This window comes from Festucalex cinctus, chromosome 15 (genome assembly GCF_051991245.1).
Source record: "Festucalex cinctus isolate MCC-2025b chromosome 15, RoL_Fcin_1.0, whole genome shotgun sequence".
Classification (NCBI taxonomy): Eukaryota; Metazoa; Chordata; class Actinopteri; order Syngnathiformes; family Syngnathidae; genus Festucalex; species Festucalex cinctus.
In genome coordinates, this window is record NC_135425.1 from 9,662,697 (window position 1) to 9,677,303 (window position 14,607).

The 14,607-nt window shown below is 34.8% G+C and overlaps 1 protein-coding gene across 1 annotated transcript in view; it reads right to left on the bottom strand.

Moving 5' to 3' along the window:
- The window catches only part of niban2a (niban apoptosis regulator 2a), a 40,145-nt gene that overhangs the window by 15,944 nt on the left and 9,594 nt on the right, over nt 1–14,607 (bottom strand). Inside the window, exons 3-5 of the mRNA XM_077496588.1 lie at nt 12,713–12,841; nt 12,525–12,630; nt 11,925–12,092 (exon numbers count right to left, since the gene is read on the bottom strand). Of these exons, the coding sequence (XP_077352714.1) occupies nt 11,925–12,092; nt 12,525–12,630; nt 12,713–12,841 (403 nt within the window). The remainder of the gene's footprint in view (nt 1–11,924; nt 12,093–12,524; nt 12,631–12,712; nt 12,842–14,607) is intronic.

A 14,607-nucleotide genomic window follows, 5' to 3' on the forward strand; every position in this document is an offset into this window, starting at 1 on the left:
TCACTGCACTCTATTTGATAGGATGTTAAGAAAAAATTCCCAGGCCTTCAAAGCTATCATTTTTTTAATGGCCTTATCGAAGGCGTATCTAGCTGACGATCATTTCAAGGCTTCCAACTACTTGCATACATTTACAGTATAAGGGGTCAGAGAGGAGTCGCTGATATTTTACTTTTTTGAAGCTAAAAAAATTTAACCAAATTATTTGGATGACCTCTCAGCATGACATAGTATAGTTTTGTACAATACTGCTCATACCTCATGAGCCACAAAACCAAAAACAAGCTACAGAAAACAATAGTACGAAAAATACACTGGTCAAGCTTGCATACAATTGTTTGTATCCTTCTGTTCAGGAAAGAAAAAGCTACAATGATCAATGGACTATAACACATAACAGATTTAAATAAATGTGAGCTGAATTCTCAGTGTGCGGGTGGGACATGGCCACAACACGACGAGAAGTGCTAATTTACATTTTCATTATTGAGCAGAACAGTGATCCAATCAGATCTAAGCTCACTTACATATTTAATATTCATGAGAAAACTGCCTGTTCAAAATTCGAGGCGTATTTGAACAACCTTTGAAAAGGGCATCCCGGTGTATTTCCAACCCAATTTATCTTGTAAACCCGATAAAAGGACAACAACAAAAAAAACTTATGGCATGTGACCCTATGATTTTTTTTTCTTTAAGTCTTATTAAAAAGGTACCTTCAATTTCAACCAGGCCCGCTTCATTTATTAGTTTTTTTTAAAATGATCCTTTTGCACCACAATCCAGAAGAAATGTCTGATTTTTATTTATCATTACATTTGTCAGTTCAGTGAAAATCTGCCATTATGAAAATTCTATGCAACCATATTTAAATTATTGCGCAGAAGTTTGAGGAAAAACCTACATGACATCATTACAACTATTGTTCCTCATAACATAAAGACAAAGTACTCAAGAGTACATCTGTATGTGGAGTGTCATTATTAATGACTAGAATAACCTTTAATATTAATAATTAAGACACATTAGCTGTATATCAGCCTTTTATTGTTTACTATACTTAACTACTATGTATTTATAAGTATGTTAGTGTATTGAAAGAGTACAGCAATTGATATATTATTCACGACATAAAAAAAAAAATATATTGCACACTATAGACGTGCTATGTTCTACTCCTTTTCGAATGTAAATGTAAATACGTAGTTCATGAGTGGGTTGACTCCTGCGAAACTTTGTTGCTTTGCAAGTGTGTATGTTGTTTTGTATATTTTGTCTTCAGAAGTGTACTTTTATTACCAGTCTTTTTTTTTTTTCTTCTTTTTTTTTTTAAATATACATGTTCGGGGGAAAAAAAGAAAAGAAAAAAAAAAAGATTCTTTTTATTTTATTAACAGAGGGGAATCAACAATTGTGTCCACATGTAAAAGCAGTGTTCTTTATCTCTATATTGTGGATGAAATTCTTTACTATGCTATATAGTATGCATTTGGGATGTAATAAGGGCAATATTGTGATATTAAAACTGCCACAATATCGTCATTGTCATGTTCACAATATTTAAAAGGAACACATCTGTTAAAGAAAAGTCAGGTTGATTTCCAATTGTGCAGTTCTAGCACCCTCTAGTGGCTAGTTTATTAGTGCAATTTAATTTTTATGAGGGATGTTTTGGCCTTCTATGTTCAAAATCTATGCTAATTGTCAGATGAAGGGGAACCTAATTTGCTTGTGAAGCGATCAATGTGTGCTTGCATTAGCAAGTAAGTGCCTCACTATTGTTATTAGAGATTGTAGGTGGTTTATATGCATTGCTGTTATGTACAAAAGCACAATATTGTGCTTTTTTTTGGTATGAGCTCTTTTTTTTTTTTTTTTTTTTTAACAATATTGTGATCTTTTTTAAATATCGCCAACCCCCCACAGTATCGTGACATTTATCCTCTCGTGACCTTCATATCATGATAATATCGTATCTATCGTGATGTTTGGATATTGTTACATCCCTAGTTAGCATGTACCGAGATCTGTGTACTGTATAACAGCACAGGGAAAGCAAGTAAGTTTAAGAAGCAGTAAGGGGGAGGAGAGTCGTCCGTGATTGATGGTATTTTGGAGGCCCGTGGGAACCCATATGGGCCTCTAACTACAAATATGAGACCCTGGTGAATCTGAGTGGAGACCAAACTATTCTATGATGGCTTCAGAGCAAAGTCATCATTAAAGGTTAAGAATGCGACAACGCAAGAATAAATGATGTCTCTTACAATCTGCCCTTTCTTCCATAGATAATTCACCGTGACCAATACTTAAGTGTTGTGTACAATAGGATAATGAGTTCACAATACTGTACTTGACTGTGTTCCCTTATATCACGAGTCGACTGCAAAGGCGCACATTTAGGTCAGCTTGTGACGTTCCTTTTCAACAGGATACTGGCTGCTCCTGTTTCATGTTGTGGTGTACATGCATTCCCAGTGCTGGGTTGACCAATCATATAAAAAACAGCTTTCTGGACAATGAGGTCATCATTGAACAGAAATGATTAACAGGGAACTGTGCAAATCATACTGATTTTTGGAATCAGAGCTCTGGTATATTCAAGTTATTTTTAACTCATTAAACAGGCCAATCGGATCTTGTGTTAATCTGAAAACTGCCCTGCATGAACGTTTTTTATGATCACATGCTTTTGGAAAAACTGCTGCTGTCCACAATTTATTGCTACAAAATTATTCCTAGCATTGCATGTAACCTTAGACTAGACGGACTTCATTACTATTACTGAATGCATAGCTCACTTGTTGTTATATCTATACTAGGGTTGTCAAAAAACGTCATCTTACTCTGCAACAAGATAATCTCATTCGCTGCCTGTGACAAGTATACTTGTCAATTATATGTTTTGAACTGAGACTGATGGGGCAGAATCTGATTATGCTCCACTGCACTGTAAAAAAAAATAAATAAATAAATAAATCTGTTGTTTTTACGGGGAAAACCCGGCAGCTTGTTTATTTTACTGGTATTGAATGTATAATAAACAGTAACTGCATGTACATTTTACAGAACAAAACAGTATAAAAGCAGCATGTGCTTGGAAAATGGTACTTCATTTGTATAGTGCTTTTACAGTGTGTAAATGTCAACCTTGGAAACAACTTCACTGATGCCCAACCACCAGTAGGTGACATCATTGCTCCATTTTATATGAAATCAACACAGTTTGAGAGTCCCTGGGAGTAATGGCTGCATTTTGTGTACAATTTTCTACTGTCAATTATAAAAGAACTGGAGAAGGCATAAAGTAGGGAGTCTATTCTGTCATTTGGTAGATTCAGTTTATAACTAATTATTGAACATAATATCGTGTTGGTATAAGCGATGTGCGCATTAAATTTGCGAATGCGTGGGGGAAACAAAACGAGGCTACCAAGTAACTACCCTATCAATTTGAATGGCGGAGATTAGAGTGGTGACAATCTTTGCGTAACTGTACACTTTAAAGCTTGCAAGTCAACTTCCCCGATGTCAGGAAACCACATGCGATGCATGTTCATAAAAAACAGCAACTTTCCCTGATTCCATTGGACCAATTTATTTGGTTTGGTAGTTTCGCATACCCACAATGCAACACGCTGCTTCCCATAATGCACCTTGAATAACCCTTGATTTTGAGATGCGCACATCGCTTTTGAAAATTTTGAAATTTTCTAAAATGGCTAAGTAGTAAAATTTTCAGAATGTACTTGTATCGGTAATTAGGAAATAATAAAAATATAAAAATAAAAATAAATAATAACAATAATAATAACAATAACAATAACAATAATAATAATAATAAAAATAATAATAAAAACATGCTGGTCTGGCCCACTTTAAATCAAATTTGAATGAAAGTGGCCCCTGAGTTCAAATGAGTTTGTTACCACTAATCTATACACTATTGCCTCATATGCATTATAACAAATAGAATTTACTTAAGCTCACAACAAAGTTTGGACTGGTTAAGTCCTGTCCTTGCCTTGCAATGTGGTACTGTACAACTGCAAATCATGTCCCAGTGTAGTAGTGTTTCAAATGTACAGTACAATATATGACTTAATGTAAACTCACTGTAAGATTCAGTACTCAAAGGGAAAAAGTGTATGGTGGCACTTTCACCATTCTGACAATGTTTGCATTTGAGTCTTTCCTATCGTAGGCTACTTCAAAAAAAGTGTTTCTTGTATTGTGCATGTATGAATGTACACAGGCCAATGTATTCAAAACATTCAATGACCTGCATAGAGGGCAAGGGTCATGTTCGCAAAGTCATTTTATGACCCCCAGGAAAAGTCTGTTCTGCTTTTCCTCAAAATGCCAACATGACAGAAGTGAAACTGGGCGTGTTCACACAGGCCAAAAGGCATGAATGTCATCAATTCACACCGATGCAATTAACCTCTGCATGCCATAGCCATGGTGAGACACCAACACAGTTGCAGTTCCTTATGACTTGTTCTTAAAGCCCAACCTCACAGATGGAATGTACAACAGGGACGAACTGAGCATGCCCAAACAGGTTGTGTTGAGAAGTGAAAGGTTGAACAAGATGGATACAAGCAGGGGCTGGTTTTGATTTATGACCAAAATGTATGCACTGCATGCTCTTCTAACTTATTTACACTTTAGTTCTGGTTTGGGCATAGGAACACATCTATATGGTGGAAGGAAAAATTCCACATGCTTGCTTGCTTGCTTGGGATGTTTTCAGACAAACACTTATTGAAAGTCAAAGTTATTCCGACCCTAACCAAATTGTGCTATTATAATAGTCTAATTTGAACACCATATAAAAAACAAAAGTTTTGTCAGATAAAATGCTTGAGCGCTTGAGATTATATAAGTGCAAGTGTATGTGCAAATACTGATAGTTTGGGGGGAAAAAATACACATTTAGCCCTATTTATTACATCATTTGAAGCAAAAAGTTAACTACTAAGTTATTGGCACACATGAAGATCTTTCCAAATAAGTTATTTATTAACAACTATAAACCTTCGAGCTATGAAGGTGTGTCTTTACACAAACATTTTCAGAATGTCGGTTACCTTTGTTTGGATTCTTCTGAATTAATAAACTGTATTACTAAATTGCCATTAGGGCTGCACAATATACCGAAAAAAATATCGATATCGCGATATTGACCCATGCAATATGCATATCGCAAAGACACGCAATAAGTTTCATATGGAATTTTATGCTTTTATCTGAATTTGACCAGTCAGATGCTAACTAAAATGTGCACCGCCATCCAATTGTTGAACATTATCGAGAGAATTACAATTAATTAACTAAGAATATATTGAGTTTGCTTATTTTGCTGCACAAAAAATGTAATTCTTTCATTTGATAATAAAAATGTCATTTCTTTAGGTACATGTTATATATCGCAATTAGGGGTATTAAAATTAGTGCGTTAATTTTGAGTTAATTTAAAGTTCCTTTAACGGCACTATTTTTTTAATGTCCGATTAAGAACAAAGCCAAAAAAAAAAAAAAAAAAGTCTGTACTTTGGGGAGGAGGGGGGTAGGGGGAGGAAGAAATTCCAGTGCGATACGTCCATGTCAAAATTTAGGATATTAATAATAATGTATATTTGTGAAGACTGAGGTCAAGTTGTATTTTACAATTTTAAATTTGGGCAAAAATTTACAAGTTACTTCATGTTAAAGATTAGATAGCTCTTAATATGAAAAGAAAAATGCACTGAGCTGTCACCATCTTACAAATGCAATTATGCCATCTAGTGGCAGAAAAATAACCTCAACACAACACATCTCGCTTGTTTTTTACAGTACATCTTTTTAATTTTACCTCAATTTTATAAATTATTATGAAATTACTGTATCAGTTACTAAAAGATGCAGTCATAGTTCTATAACATTTTTTTCCCCACTTTTATGTTAACAAGAGTATGAAAACAGAAAAAAAAAAAGTACATTGTATTGTACATTTAGAACAGATAAAATTTGCAAATAATCGTGAGTTAACATTACCGAGCTGATGACACTTTTGTTTATTAACATGTGATCACACATACTGATGATACAATCAGCAAAAGCTGAAACATTAAAATGCTAGCTCGTTAGTGTGAAATGAAAAATGTGTAATTTGACGCACATTTAAATAATCCAGAATCAGAAGTTATGCGATTAATTACGATTTTAATGGCCTGACACCCCTAATCGCAATAATATTGGTATCGCTATTTTCAGTAACTACATCGCATGATTTTGCAATATCGTGCAGCCCTAATTGCCATCATTAATTAAATTATGCGCTCTGAAAAAAAAAAAATTGTGCAAGTATTTTGCAGTACAGTGGGCTATAGAGCAGTGATTGTCAACTGGTGGGTCGCAGAGCCATTTTGAGTAGGTTGCAGGTAGTAAAAATTAGTGTTGTTCCGATACAGATACTGGATTCGGCAGAGGTGCCGATACTGCATTAAAGCAGTGGTATCGGTGAGTACTCACAAGTAACATGCCGATACCATTAATTCCAACACTAATATAGGATTTTGGATGCAGCATCTTGTGTGTTGCTCGGGCACGACATTCACTGATATGTGGCATGTTCACTGTATGCCGATCTAAGATATCCTATTGGCCCTTGAATGCTCTGAACCAATGGCAGGACAGCTTTTTTATGTTGAGGAAAAAAAACAAAAACCTTAGGTACCGGTATGGTATCGGCCGATACTGCAAAGCTGGGTATCGGAATCGGGGGCCAAAAAACGGTATCGGAACAACACTAGTAAAAATATGCAAGGGGTTCCTCAGGTTACAACGGTGCAAACATACATTTCAACGTTACAGACGTCAATGTTAAGAATACATTTTGTATTTGCGGTTGTCATGTTTCACAGTTTATGACCAATGTCTTGATTTCAGAAAGGTACAAGGAATAACCATTCGATTTCCATTCAGGAGTTATTATTGTTATTCAGGAGTTAACAAATAGCAAATACGAGTTTAGAGGGCAATACCGAGCTCTTGAGTACATCAAACCTTACTGATATTTGTTTGATGTGATTCACATTTTGGTACTTTTCTCCTGTGAATAGGAACCGAAACACGAGGGGGAAGTGGACAAATTAAACAAACCTTTTGTGCCTCAAATCAACAACGTCGTTGCTGTTCATAAAACTAAACATTAACCATAGTTAACTATTTGTATCAAGTTGTTATTATTATGAAGATAGTCGTGCCAATAAGTATTGGCATTACAGTTTGTCTTCCTATGTTTACGTGTGGTACTTTTCATAAATTTTCTTCTTCTAATCACATATTCCATTGACAACTAAAATAATCTAGAGCACATACATTTCAACATATTAAGCTCTGCATGTTAATAATGCTCTGGCAGATCTTCATTATCATTTGTTAAACCATGGCAGGATAGTGAGTGGTTGTGTTGTATGACAAAATAAACTTTTCAAGTCAGCCTGTGTAATGCAAGAAGACAAGTTTGCATGGTGGATTCCTCAACACACTTGAGGGTGACTTGCTAAGAAGTGCGTACAGGAATGACAGCATGACAAAAATGTGGTTACAGAATGTTTTTATGCATCCTTGGGCATGTCTCTATTTCCAGCTTGTTGACACACTGATCGAGACAAGACCTGCCTTCATAAAAAAGGTACTTTCTAAAGGGCAACTGCTTCATATATTATATTATATTATATTATATTATATTATATTATACCGAAACTGGTAAAGGTTTGCAAGAGGTGGTTGTCACCCATCTAGTCCATACATCAAATAAAAACTAAGTTCCTAAAGCCAATAGATTTGTAACCTAATTTAACAGGTTCTTGTTGGACACATTTAACGGCACAATGTTTCATGGAATCAATTGTGTCATTTTTGCATAACTGTGCTAACTTGAATGAATTAACAATGAACAAACAAATGAGCAAGTTTGAATTGCAAAAGCAATACCTCTCATCCAACCACATCATCACCGGTGATGCAGCGTTATTCAAATAGTTCATTTTGTTGGAAAGATGTTTATGTGTTATATGAAAATATTAATGGTATGTCCATTACCTGAGACTTGAACTATTTGATCTCTTCATCTACTAACAATGGATTCATTGTTTCTGTCTACTTGCAGTTCTATTGCATTGTGAATTATTAAACAATTGGTCTTCAATGAGGGGATAAAGTCTCTATTCATTCAATTCTGATTATTTTTCACATTTGCCAATCGTTGGTGGATCATTACTTGGAAAGTCTGTCAAGCAAGGAACAATATGACAATATGATAAAGGATCTCTGTTTGATTTCTGTAATACTTCATGAAAGAAGACTGATTAACTTCTGTGCTTAATCAAAATAAGACATTTGCAAACATCTCTTTTTACTTTGGAAAACAACGAGCGAACCAGTAATATAATGCAACATCAATTCAACATTTTTATAAATCACTATATGAATACAAAGTACAAAAACACCAATCACTGGTTAATAAGCAGTAATCAGGGGAAAAAACAAGCTTTTGTAATACACTTTAATGCAAGATTAAAATGAATCTGATTAGTCGATTAATCAATTGAACAACTAATAGATTAATCGAGTCTAAAAATATTCGATAGTGACAGCACTAGTTTGTATTTTTCTTTAAATTGGTAGACAAAATTCTGATGTAGACTTGTGGATCAATTTTGCGTTATGTGTTAAACCAATGAAGATTTTAGTGAGCCGATCCCACAAGAAGCCATGCAAGTCCAAACCTTGACATTACAGACAATTAGGGTGTAGCCTCGGCACTTCTCTTTACGCAGCCTTCTGTTTACAGTAGATTGCAGGTTAATACTCTACTAACAGGTGTTTTAGGGTCTTTCTTAAAGGGATACTTTACTTATTTAGCCATTTTTGGCAGTCAAACATTAATATTTTGCCTATAATAAATTTGATACTTTCATTATTTTTCACGTATAATTAGTACCTTTAAAAACACATTTTGCAACTTGCTGCCGACTGAAAATGACATCACAAGGGCTCAGGTAACTAATCAGAGCTCAGCTTGTGAATGTCACATGACCAAACCTAGAAAACAGGAGAGCTCTGATTGGTTACCTGAGCCCTTGTGATGTCATTTTCAGTCGACAGCAAGTTGCAAAATGTGTTTTTAAAGGTACTAATTGTATGTGAAAAATAATGAAAGTATCAAATTAATTACAGACAAATATTAACTTTTTATTGCTATAATGGGCTAAATAAGTGAAGTATCCCTTTAATAGCTTCAAAAATGTTCCTTTTGCTAACAGCTGTTGATTTTTTTTGGTTTGTCCATTCAGTGTCTGTTATTTAGTACACCAGAGGTGTCTTTTTTTCAGGACACAAAATGGTTAAACTTGCTATGGTTAATGTTTGGTCAACTGGTAGTTTCATCCTCAGAGACAAAAAGCGAGCTGTATGTAGCTTGTGTGTTTTAATGTATCCAGTAAGGATATGTGTTACGTTTGTCATATGTTCACATTTTAGGGCTGGATCATGTAAAAGCTAGTATTGCTTTATGTGCGACGCCATAGTCGCAGTTCAGCACCCGTGTTTTGTTTTTGTTTGTCAGTTATTTTTTTGCATTACTAGTACAGATCCAAGCTTGTGACTTAATACTTGAATGATATAGCAGACCTCCCCCAAAGGCAACTGCTTAAAAACAAAGAAGTGAAAATGATTTTCCTTCATCTAACAATCATCTAAGATTCTTTTTTTTTAAAGAATGTTTATTCTTTTCGTTCCATCTAAGATTTAAATATTAGATTGGGAATTGATTCTTATAGTTAATTAAATAATCAATTTGTGCAGACTTTAACTCTTTGACCGCCAAAAACGTTTAACCACGATTAATAAAATCACAATGTATGCCACCATAAACGTTAAATGACGTCAACTAGGTTTTTTTGTTTTTTTTTAAATCAATGGGCAGTGCAACATCTAAGTGCAGCGCTGTCTGGTCAATGGGTTGTAGAAGCAAAAACACTTACTAACTATGGCCACCAGATGGCAGCATTGTATCTCTTCAATGGGCTGCCAAATTACAATGAAACATGCCGAAATCTGATGGAATAGAATGTTTTCAAGGATGACGTGAATGATAACATTTTGATAACGTGTGGCAGTAAAAGAGTTAAACTACCACAACGTATAGTAACTTATGAAATGCTACAGCAAGTATTTTGAACTTAAGTTGCCCCACATCTCATCACTACTGATGTCCAGCAGATGATTCATCACATCACATTATTATATATATATATATATATATATATATATATATATATATATATATATATATATATATATATATATATATATATATATATATATATATATATATATATATATATATATATATAAAAAAACAAAAAAAAAACCTAAGAGTCCAGTACCCCATTGTGTGCTCCCTTTTCACGTCTGTTTTTTTTCCACCGCTGGACATTGCCGTAGAAGTTATGGCTTTGAGCCGAGACCCCCTCCATTGAACTTTCCTTTCCAACAACAAATGTGACAGCCAGCTCGAGATTCCTTTTTAGCCAAGTATGTGCCACTAACTGATTGTAAAGCACTTTATTCAATCCAAGAACAACAGCACAAAGGCTGCTTGTAACATGGTTAAGCTGAGACATCTCCTAACTTGGATTCCTAATTCTGTTAGAGGGCAAAGTTGGAGCAACATCAGCCACTTTCTTTGTTCTGGGACCTACACGCAACACCACAATATTGTTAACATTGACCACTCTTTGCACCCAATTATGTTGAACAAGTGATTGTACTGTACGAATGGATTATGATGACAATCCCCTCAGGCAACAACAAAACTTCCTCATTTGCTCATCTTGAAAGGGGAAACAGAATTGTCCCGCAGCCATTAATAGACAAAAAGAACTTGACAGTAAAAGCTTTGGCCAAAAAAAAAAAAAAGGGGTTTGAGAGGTAAATTCCATCTTCTTGGCGATTTGTTGTTACATTAGCATAACCTGCCCCTGCTACTATGCTATAGGGGTGTGCCATCTAAGGCATCCCACAATTCGATTAGATTACGATTACGATTAAGGGTGCTACGATTTCATTATTGAACAATTATCATATTAATGATCATCACAATTGTCACGATTATCACGATTTTTAATGCATCTTTTTTTTTCCCCGATTTGTTTCTTACTTTGTGGCTTCTTCATACTTTTATGGTATATTTGTCAGTATTCACTAATTAAAGTAGCCAAACCAATTTATGTCTATTATTTTTTTTATTTCCAATCACCAAATAATCCAACAGAAACGATGGAAACGATGCCCATACAACACAAAGCTAGCCTTAAGCTGCTCTTTTTCACAAAAATGTGCAAAAACAATTGTTTCAAAGGCAGTACTTTTCAAAAATAGATTTTTCTATTAGAATAAAATAAGATTTACTTATTTACCTATACTAATTTTCTGGAAAATATTAACCATAAAGTGCCTTTAGAAATAAATAAGGCTTCTTTTAACCAAAATACTTTGTGTTTTCACAGATTTCCGTACTTTTAGCAGCGGTAGTGTTCCGTCAAATTATTATGGAAAATAATCGTTTTTCAACATTTATGAATCGTAATCTAATCATCACGTGTAAAACCTCGATGAATCTAATAATCGATGTATTGGCACACCCCTACTATGCTAGCAAATTCATATTGCTTTTTTAACACGTACACCTCATACAGTTAAACAACACTGGCAAGGCTCCTAAATTGGTATCTGAATGTATATTAACAACAAAGCCAAATTAAAATTTCTCTGGTAAGTCTGTCCTTGACACTGAGCAAATACAAGAGTGCTAATTATTTCATGTGCATATTTGAACTGTTCAATTGAGTTTTTCTGCGTTTTCTTACCATTGTTACAATGCCGGACACAGTCTTGCAAGACAGCATGCCATTTCTGCTGCTCCTTCTCAGTCATCACACAGAAGTAATGATGACGGGCGTACGGGTGCCACAGGATGAGGGGGAACGGAGTTGCACACTTGATAAAGGGACTGTTGCCCAATTTGGCTTTGACATCTAAAAGGAGGTATGGGACAAAAATGATTTAGAAAATGGAAAATAGAAAATGGTCCTGTACAACTTAGTGACAGTGTGCAGTTCCTACATCACTGCAAACTGCAATGACAGTAAAAGTATTCTGCAATTAAAATGTTACATTAACTAGAGCCCGAGTCTTTTGGAGTCATATTGCTAAACCTAGCAGGAAGTCCACCATCTTGACTTTTTTTTTTTGTTATATTGGGCGCCATTTTGGCTTTCAATAGGAGGTCAAATTTTAACAAGTTCCTCCCACAGAATTTCGCCGATCGTCCGTACCGATTCATGGTTTTATGAATCAATATCGGGCTCTGAAAAGGAATATATCGATTTGATATCGATATATCGATATTTTAGACCCAGCCCTAATAGCAGTGGTGAAATATTGTACATGTGTTGTCAGTGTACTACCTGGAAGGCTGGTATTCAGCAGTTCAATGTAATCTTCAATGGAGGTCAGGGCCTTGTAGCCGGCACAGTTGATGGTTACTTTGGGATGCAAACTCCGCTCGTGTGCCTGTTAAAATTCCAAATGGAGAAATAAAATGTTGTAATAACCAAAATGAAGTTCGGTGATGTCGCAAGTAAATTGAACCCACCGTTTTGCTCTCGTAAAGGTTGATGCTGTAGTTGTTTGGCACTGAGACAAAGCGATTTCTCCACTTGCGATTCTCCTCGAGGTACTGGAACAAATTTCCTGAAAAGATTGAACGGCCAGCCAAAGGATCCTGAAATAATAAATCCATTCATATTTGTAATACAAGCAAAACTTTATACTGTATATGTATTTAATCAAAAGCTTTTACGCCATAGTCTTGGAGATTTGGTGGAATTGATTTTTGGCCCTTTATCAATTCAACCTGTAACTGGCTTCTTACAAAAATAAATGCGGTGATTATGTTCTCAACATACTGCACATTATTTAATGCTGTACATGTGGGTTGTGTCACAGGGACAGGCATCCGTCCTTCACATTATGAGTCAAGATTAATCACCACTACAGAATTACAACAATTCTGATCATGTGCGAAATGTGCTCCACTTTCTGCTGCTTGAATCGTGTACCGACAGACACCAAAATGATGGTTAAAGACATACACAGCTCGCCATTTTACAGTGCCATGAAAACGTATCTACACCCTTCCCGTTTTTTGTAGATTTTAACTGATTAAAATTGTTTATTAATTTATTATTATTAGTAGTATTAAATCAAATCCTAACTCACCCAATGTGGAAAAATAATTCAATCTAATTGAAACCTTAAATGGGCAGTTCATGATCGAACACCCAATTTCATGTAGGCCAAAATACCTCCACGACGCCAAAGACTCATCCATTTATCATAAATGGTGATAAATCATAAATTTATCATAAACTTGGGTAATCCCAAGTGTGGTAGTGGCACAACCAGTTATTAGGTGCGGGGGGCAATTACTTTTAGAAATAGGGCAAGTCAAATTGGTTTGGATTTTGTTTTCCTTTAATCAATCACATTTATTCATTATGAAACTTTTTTTTTTTTTAATCTGAAGCATAATTCAAATGTTATCACTAAGAATGACAAATATATAAAATAATTATAAAAATCAGGCAGGGGGCAAATACTTTTATGATATGACTGACAGAGCCCAAATAATGACCTCATTCATGGAGTTCTGCTACATGGTTCTCACACAGTCTTTGTCGACAAATCACTTTGCAACAATGATGATCTCTTATAATCAAGCAATTCAAGTAAAAAGCAACACGGGCTTAATTTAGCGGATAATAATGCCATTTTCATTACATTTTCAATTCATCTTATAAGCCGGGTTTACTGTCCTGGAGACTTTCTAGTTGTTCTGATTGAAATCATTCCAATTGAAGATCTGTGGTCACCTGTTTACATCAAGGTTATTTTAGTTAACTAAAACTAATGAAAAAAACTAATACTAAAATTCAAAAAAACAATTTCGTTAATGAAATGTGTTTTAAAAACAAAAACTATCTGAAGCTACATTTTATGTTTAGAAAACTAATTAAAACTAACTATAATTACAGCAAAAATGTCCTTCGTTTTAGCCTTTGGTAATTAACTTGATGTATGAGCCTTTGGGGATGATTTTAAATGTGATTTTTATTTTGATATTAACCGGAATAAAGACTCCAAACAGCTACCTTTAATGTAACCATCCAACTGTCGGCTAAAAAGAATCATCTGAAGTCAAAGTTAATAGTGTGATTAATCTGTGGTAATACAATGATTAATGTGCTATTTTTTTGTGATTAATTAACTGGTTAACGCTTTAACTTTGACAACACTAATTTAAATACAAAACATGCTTTGTTTTTAAAACATCGCTAGCCTAGCGCTAATAGGAGTTTAGCAAACGCTAACAGGAAGTTACATCTACTTCGGGAGTGCTTTTCCTTCAAATAACGAATATCCACACACAAATTTTGTGGGAACACATACCCACAGATGAGATAACACTATGCAAAGGCACAATTCTAT